Source organism: Paroedura picta, chromosome 1 (assembly GCF_049243985.1).
Source record: "Paroedura picta isolate Pp20150507F chromosome 1, Ppicta_v3.0, whole genome shotgun sequence".
NCBI lineage: Eukaryota > Metazoa > Chordata > Lepidosauria > Squamata > Gekkonidae > Paroedura > Paroedura picta.
Genome location: NC_135369.1, coordinates 136,831,085 through 136,837,972, shown reverse-complemented (window position 1 = coordinate 136,837,972; position 6,888 = coordinate 136,831,085). Strand labels below are relative to the sequence as shown.

General features: G+C 51.4%; 1 protein-coding gene across 1 annotated transcript; it reads left to right on the top strand.

Moving 5' to 3' along the window:
• The first annotated feature begins 274 nt into the window (after positions 1–274).
• On the top strand, positions 275–2,399 carry LOC143825469 (uncharacterized). Its single transcript, XM_077313533.1, has 4 exons — positions 275–668; positions 1,167–1,250; positions 1,429–1,512; positions 1,969–2,399. Exons 1-4 carry the CDS (start codon positions 275–277, stop codon positions 2,397–2,399), a joined length of 993 nt encoding a protein of 330 aa, XP_077169648.1.
• Positions 2,400–6,888: the final 4,489 nt, after the last annotated feature.

Here is a 6,888-nt window from a genome sequence, read left to right as displayed (position 1 = left end):
AATCAGGAGCCGGCTAGTCCCTTTGTCTTTGTGTGCGGGAAGGTATATGATCCGTTGCACCCTGCACCTCGCACCACCATTTTGCTCAGCTACTAGCGAAAGCAACATGGAATCCTCTTCTCAAGCCTCGTCCGTCCCTGCAACCGGCCGTGGCCCAACTTGGAGGGACGCGGAGATCAGGGACCTGATCGGGATTTTCTCGGAGGAGAAAATCCAGGACGCGTTCCAGTCCTCCCACAGGAATAGGGAGGTCTTCGAACAAGTGGCCATTAAGATGCGTGCCCTGGGCCACAACAGGACCGGCCTTGAATGCCGGTCGAAGATCAAAACAATGAGGGCAGAGTACATGCGTGCCGTGAACCATAATAAGGGTTCCGGCAACGAAAAGGTTACCTGCCCCTACTTCGAGGAGCAGCGCCAGCTGTACGGAGACGGGGAAGGAGCCGGCAGGCCGAAGCGCGTCGGGAGGAGCCTTAAGGTGGTTCGGAAGCCGGCTGCCCCGGTCGAGGAACCACCCGCTGAGGAGGATCCCGGCGAGGGAACCTCGTCCAGCTTTCGGCCTCCACCCCCCGTCCAGCAACGACCAGCGGAATTGGTCACGGTGGACCTGATGGCCATCGCTCCTGGGGAGCCGGAGGAGGTTCCTGACCAAACGCCCCTTGCCTCCGGTAAGTAATTTTCTTTTTATTTTGTATTTTATTGTTTTTATATTGAGCAAATGTGTGTTCTGACGTTTGGGGATCGTTTTCTCGTGTGTTCGTTGCTACGCATAATATGATAGGATGTGGATTGCTTTGGGTGGCTTTTTAAAACGGTTGTGTTTAAACAACTACCCAAACAGTTTTGCAGCATGCCTCAGCCATAGGCCTTCTGCAGCGCTCTAGCCACTACTTTGGGACCTTGATGTGTGGTTCAGGTTGTGTGCTTGCTCCTTTTTCACCATTGTATGCCTTGTGTTCGTTGCAACGCATGCTATGCTTGGATGTTTGTGGATTGCTTTGGGTGGCTTTTTAAAACGGTTGTGTTTAAACAACAACCCAAACAGTTTTGTTGCATGCCTCAGCCATAGGCCTTCTGCAGTGCTCTAGCCACTTCTTTGGGAGCTTGCTGTGTGGTTCAGGTTGTATGCTTGCTCCTTTTTCACTATTTTCTGCTCTTGTCCACAGAGACACAGATGCCTGGGACGGTGGTCCTAGAGTCCCCTGCAGCAGTAGCAGAGGACAGTGATTCTGGGGCGTCCACAAATGTTGGTAAGTATCAGTTGCAATAAGGGGGGGGGGGTTTAACTGCTTTGTGCTTTTCTGTTTGTGCAGGGCAGCAGCACTGCCAAGAGACAGAAGATAGTCCCTCAACGTTGCTGCTTTAGGGTTTGAAGCTTGCTTTGCCACACTTTGGTCCTTAATCATGTTCTTTGTTCCCCTTTTTCAGATTTCATACCCGGGACACAGGAGGAGGAGGAGCGTGGGGTGGCTGGACCTCCTGCCCTGCGCAGGCGGATACACATACAAGATGGTGAGCGTGCATGAACTGTTCCTTTCGAGCCATGGCTGCAGGACAATGTCTGTGTGCAATAACTGTGTGCTTCCTTTTCATTTTTGTGCTCCCCTGGCATTGTTCTGAGTCTTGGTTTAACATGTAACCAAGACAGGCCACCATGGGCAAACAAACAATAACCGTGTGCTCCCCTGGCATTGTTCTGAGTCTTGGTTTAACATGTAACCAAGACAGGCCACCATGGGCAAACAAACAATAACCGTGTGCTCCCCTGGCATTGTTCTGAGTCTTGGTTTAACATGTAACCAAGACAGGCCACCATGGGCAAACAAACAATAACCGTGTGCTCCCCTGGCATTGTTCTGAGTCTTGGTTTAACAATATGTGACCAAGAAAGGCCACCATGTGCACCAGGGTGGGTTTTGACTGTCTCGTTGTTACTAACAGTTCTTTTTCTCTTTTTTATGCCAACAGAGGTCCTTTCTGAAGACGACGAGCCAGCTGGCTCACCACCCAGGGGCGCTCTCCCGGCTGAGGAGAGGCTGGCCAGGGAACGCGGCAGGCTGCGGCGCGTCTCCGTCCTCACTAGTGTGGGAGAAAGGATCCTGGAGCACTGCCAGGAGGAGTCCAGGCGTGCAGCTGCTGCAGACCAGGCGATGCTCTCCCTCGTGGCCCAGGAGGGCAAAAAATTCCGCGCCATCCTTAGAGATTCGAACAACTCGCTACGCGAAAGCGTGGAGGAAGTTCGAATGATAAGGAGGCTGATGGAGAGGGCGGTCGCGGTTATGGAGGCGGCCCCCCCTCCTCAGATTATAGTGAACGTCCCCCCCACCCAACCCACCCCCCCCACCACCTCCAGCACCCACCCCACCCACCCCCTCTCAGAATGCCGCGACACAAACTAGAAGGAGGACTGTTCTCGGGAAGAGAGTCGTGAAACCCGCGGACAAGTTCTCCCCCTCCTAGTTTGGGCCATTTTGTCTGTTTATCTGTGTTTGCTGTTGTCTGTTCAATAAAGTTTATGTTTTTGACTCTGTCTCAGTGTACCCTCTCTAGTGATTGTGCCTATTCTGGCACCGTTGTGTGGGTTGTAGGTTGGAGGGTGTTTTAAAGGTTAAAGGTGTTTTAGGAGTTTGGGGTGAAAGGTGTGCGAGTGCAAGGAGTCACACTGGAGTCTTTTTCAGGAAATTTACAACAAAATTTTATTTCCAGAAACAGTTCAACAGGGGAAAAAAACAAGGGAATTTAACTTGGACCCCCCCCCACCACCACCCCCACCCTCCAAGAAAGCCAACTTTTTTTAACAAATTCAAATATTTAACAGGGATAGAAAAATGGGCAAAGTAACTGGGAAACCCCCCAACACCCCCCACCCCAAAACACAAAAAGAAATAAAAACTTAGGTCCCACCGCTCCCCTCCCCAGCCCCTTCCAGCGCCCTCACTCTCCTGCACAGCCGTCCCACGGTCCCCCTAACTTTGCGCCGGAAGACCTCTTCGTCCTCCTTCTTCTTAACTGTGTGGGGAGGGAGAAAAAGTACACATTAGTGCCACACATATTTTCCTATTTTTGTAGTTTACATGCATACACTTATTGGTGGCCTTAGCCACAGTGTGAGAAGAGTTGGGCAGTGGGGAACATAACCTACGTTCTTCCGCCTCCCTCTGCTGCCTTTGCTGCTCTAACTCCCCTTTGAGCTCTGCCACTTCGGCCTCTAAGGCAGTCACCCTTGCCTCCATGGCACGCAGCCTTGCCTCCATAGTTTCTGCTATAGAAATCAAACAAAGAATTTAATAACACTTCAAATGGGAGCATCACAGCAGGCTCCCATATGGCTCCATGGGGGTACACACACATGGGTCTCCCGCACAGGCATAAAACTCTCACCTGCAGCCTGTCCTGAGGTGGAAGGCCCCTCTTCCTCCTCCTCACGCTCAGGTGCTTTTCCCATCTTGGATGGTGATTGTGTGGCTGGGCAAAGAAAAAGAGAAATCATAATTAAAAGCACACAAACCAGAGATGAAACACAGCTGGTAGACACACCACAGTTAGAGTCAAAGCGCATAACCAAAGTGGTTCCACACAGTACTGGCGGGCTAAGTCAGAGGGGGTTGACAGCATATAAATACTATTTCGAATTTCATTGGGGACAGTAGGGGAAAGAGGCAGCTAGTCATGCCATGCATGTTTAAGGGCAAAACAACGAGGGCATACTTACCCATATGCCTCCTCATTTCCAGGGGGGGCTTCCCAGCCTTCTCCCATATTTTAACCATCTGGTCGTGAAAGACCGTCCTCCCGCTTGGCTGCGGGACCCCCCCCCACTGCTCCAGACTGTTGAGGAAGTCCAGCTTCACTCGCTTAAATTTTGTCCGGACCTGCTCCCAGGTCCGGACATAGCCCCTCTCCCTCAGCTTTGATGCCAACACCAGGTAAGCACCCTTGGTGTGGCAGTGGGTGCTGGCCATAAGGCGGCCAACACTTTTCGATTGGAGCACCAGCTCCAGAAGTGCCTCAGCCTCGGCGCGCTGCCAGAAGGAGCCCTTCCGTGGCTTCGGCATCTTCGGAATGACGGTTAGGGAACGAACGTGCGTTGCTCCGATCGACCACCCCTATTTTAAATGTATCAAAGCTGCCCACCAATAAAATTATTCCTTGGAACATAAGTGGATTGATCCTCCGGTTTGACAGGGGTCGCCAATACTTCCTGGCTACCCGCCTCCCCGAACTTTCCCCGCTCAGCGCTTCCGTGTTGTGTGTGTCAATTTCAGTGGGAGTTAGCGTTTAGGGCTGTCAAAGTGCTTTTGGACCAGAGAATCCCCGTTTTTTTGCTGGCAAAGTACACAAACCGCACAAGACAAGGTTAAACAAAGAACACTAAACTTTATTCAACAACAAGAGAGTGGGAAAAACAATTAAACACGCCTCCTGTTTCTGTAGATGTGGGTGGCTATGGCGTCCCGAACCTTGCACCCCTCTGCATAGATTCTTCTTCTCCTTGCTTCAGGGATGTCTTGTGTGTCCTCAAGGACAACAGGATCAGGTTCATCCACAGGGAAGGGGATGTTATGTCCCTTGTCCTCGCATATGTTGTGCAAAATGACACACGCGATGATCAGCGGAGTCACATTGTCTATATGCACGTGTAGTCGGGACATCAGGCAACGGAACCGGGACTTCAAACGTCCAAAGGCACGCTCCACTACATTCCTTGCCCGGGAGTGAGTGAGGTTGTAGTGGCTATGCACGTCTGTCCTTGGCCGCTTGTAGGGAGTCATGAGCCAGCGTCGTATTGGGTAGGCTCCGTCCCCGAGCACCAACGGCGGCACACGCACGCCCTCAATGGTGGCGGTGGGGTTTCCTGGAACAAAGACCCCTTCGTCCATGGCTTTCCTGAGGTTGGATTCCCTGAAAACAAGGGCATCATGCCTCCTGCCACTCCACCCCACCTCGGCATCGATAAACCGGCCGGAGAAGTCCACAGTTCCTTGCAGGAGAACAGAACAAAAGTCCTTCCTGTTACTGAACTCCTTTATGCTTCCCCCGGGGGCACGGATAGGGATGTGGCTTCCATCGACGGCCGCAAAACAATGCGGGAATCCGAGCCTGGCAAACCCGTCCATACTCTGGAATAAGGGAAAGAAAAGAATATAAGCCATGGCATGTCAGCGTGGGGTGTATCGCGTCTTCGTTGCTGACCTGTCAAACAAGAAAAAAAATTTAAAGGGCAAAGGGGATCGAATGATACTCACCGCTCCAAGCCGGTCTCCGAGGCACACGACTTTGCTGAACAATTCCGCCTCCATGGCGAGGCAGAACTCCTTAAGGATATCGCCAACCGTAGTGACTCCGAGTCCGAATTGCTGGGCTACTGTCCGGAAGTACTGAGGGGTTGCCAAGTACCACAATGCGACCGCCACCCTTTTTTCCACTGGCACGGGGCGCCGCATGCCAGTGACTTGCCTCTCCATGCGTCCACGTAGAGCCTCCACGAGTTCAAAAAATGTCCCCCTAGACATTCTAAAGTTGGCAATCCAGTGGTCATCATCCCAGCGAGCCCACACAAAATTTTCCCACCAGTCAGAGGATCTTTCGTCCGCCCAGAACCGGGGGGGGAACCGGACCTCTGCCAGAGCTTGCCAGTGCCTCTTTGCCGCCATGGTTTCCCGTTGAGAACGTCTTGTGCTGCTGGTCATCGCTCTGGCAATACGTTCTCGGTATTCCTCTGAAGCAGCCCTCCTATGCTGCACACTGGTGCGGATACGCTGGACCAAGGCAATCACCCGAGCCAACAATTGAAAAATAATCCTCTCCATTGCAACGTTAACCTGTGCTGCGGGCAGTAGGCTACGCAAACAAAGAGAGGCCGACCGCGTGTCTGCCCAGGTGCATATAAGCAGGTAACCTGTGGGCGTGTACTGTGGGCGGGGATTAACCTTTCAAACATATCAATGCATCAACCTCTGGTTCATAGAAAACAATAGAAAACACGTTCCAAGGGCGCCAATGATTTGACGATAACGCGTTGCTACGGGTTTTCCTGGGTTTTTTAAAAAAAAGGGGACCCCGACAAGTCCGGCTTTAGGGTCGAGGTCAAAGGTGTGGCCGCAGTTTGATTGACGGGCACGGGAGACCAGAAGCGCTAAAAAGGGACCTCCTTTGTAGCGAAAAGACGGAGAACCGGAAGCCTGTGGGTTACGAAAGTGACGAGAAGTGAAAGTGCTAAATTCCGCAAAAACCGCAGCTGTGCGTTACGGGCACAGCTAGTTACATTTCGCTAGTTGAAGTAGCGCTTTCGCTAACAGCAACCAAATAGCAACTTTGAGCTCTGTGCGAAATGGCCCATAGAGTTGGAAGGGGCCATACAGGCCATCTAGTCCAACCCCCTGCTCAACGCAGGATCGGCCCAAAGCATCCTAAAGCCTCCAAGAAAAGTGTGTATCCTACCTTTGCTTGAAGACTGCCAGTGAGGGGGAGCTCACCACCTCCTTAGGCAACCTATTCCACTGCTGAACTACTCTGACTGAATTTTTTTTCCTGATATCTAGCCTATATCGTTGTACTTGAAGTTTAAACCCATTACTGCATGTCCTCTCCTCTGCAGCCAACAGAAACAGCATCCTGCCCTCCTCCAAGTGACAACCTTTCAAATACTTAAAGAGGGCTATCATGTCCCCTCTCAACCTCCTTTTCTCCAGGCTGAACATTCTCAAGTCCCTCAACCTATCTTCATAGGGCTTATCTTCATAATGGTGTAACGCTGTTTAGGATTGTACTGTCAGTATGTGAGAACATTCTAATAGCTTCCAGGTTGAAAGATAATTGCATAAATGTAATAAATAAATGATATTTTTATGGTCATTTTATGTTCTGTAGTCAAGATCCATCCAGATT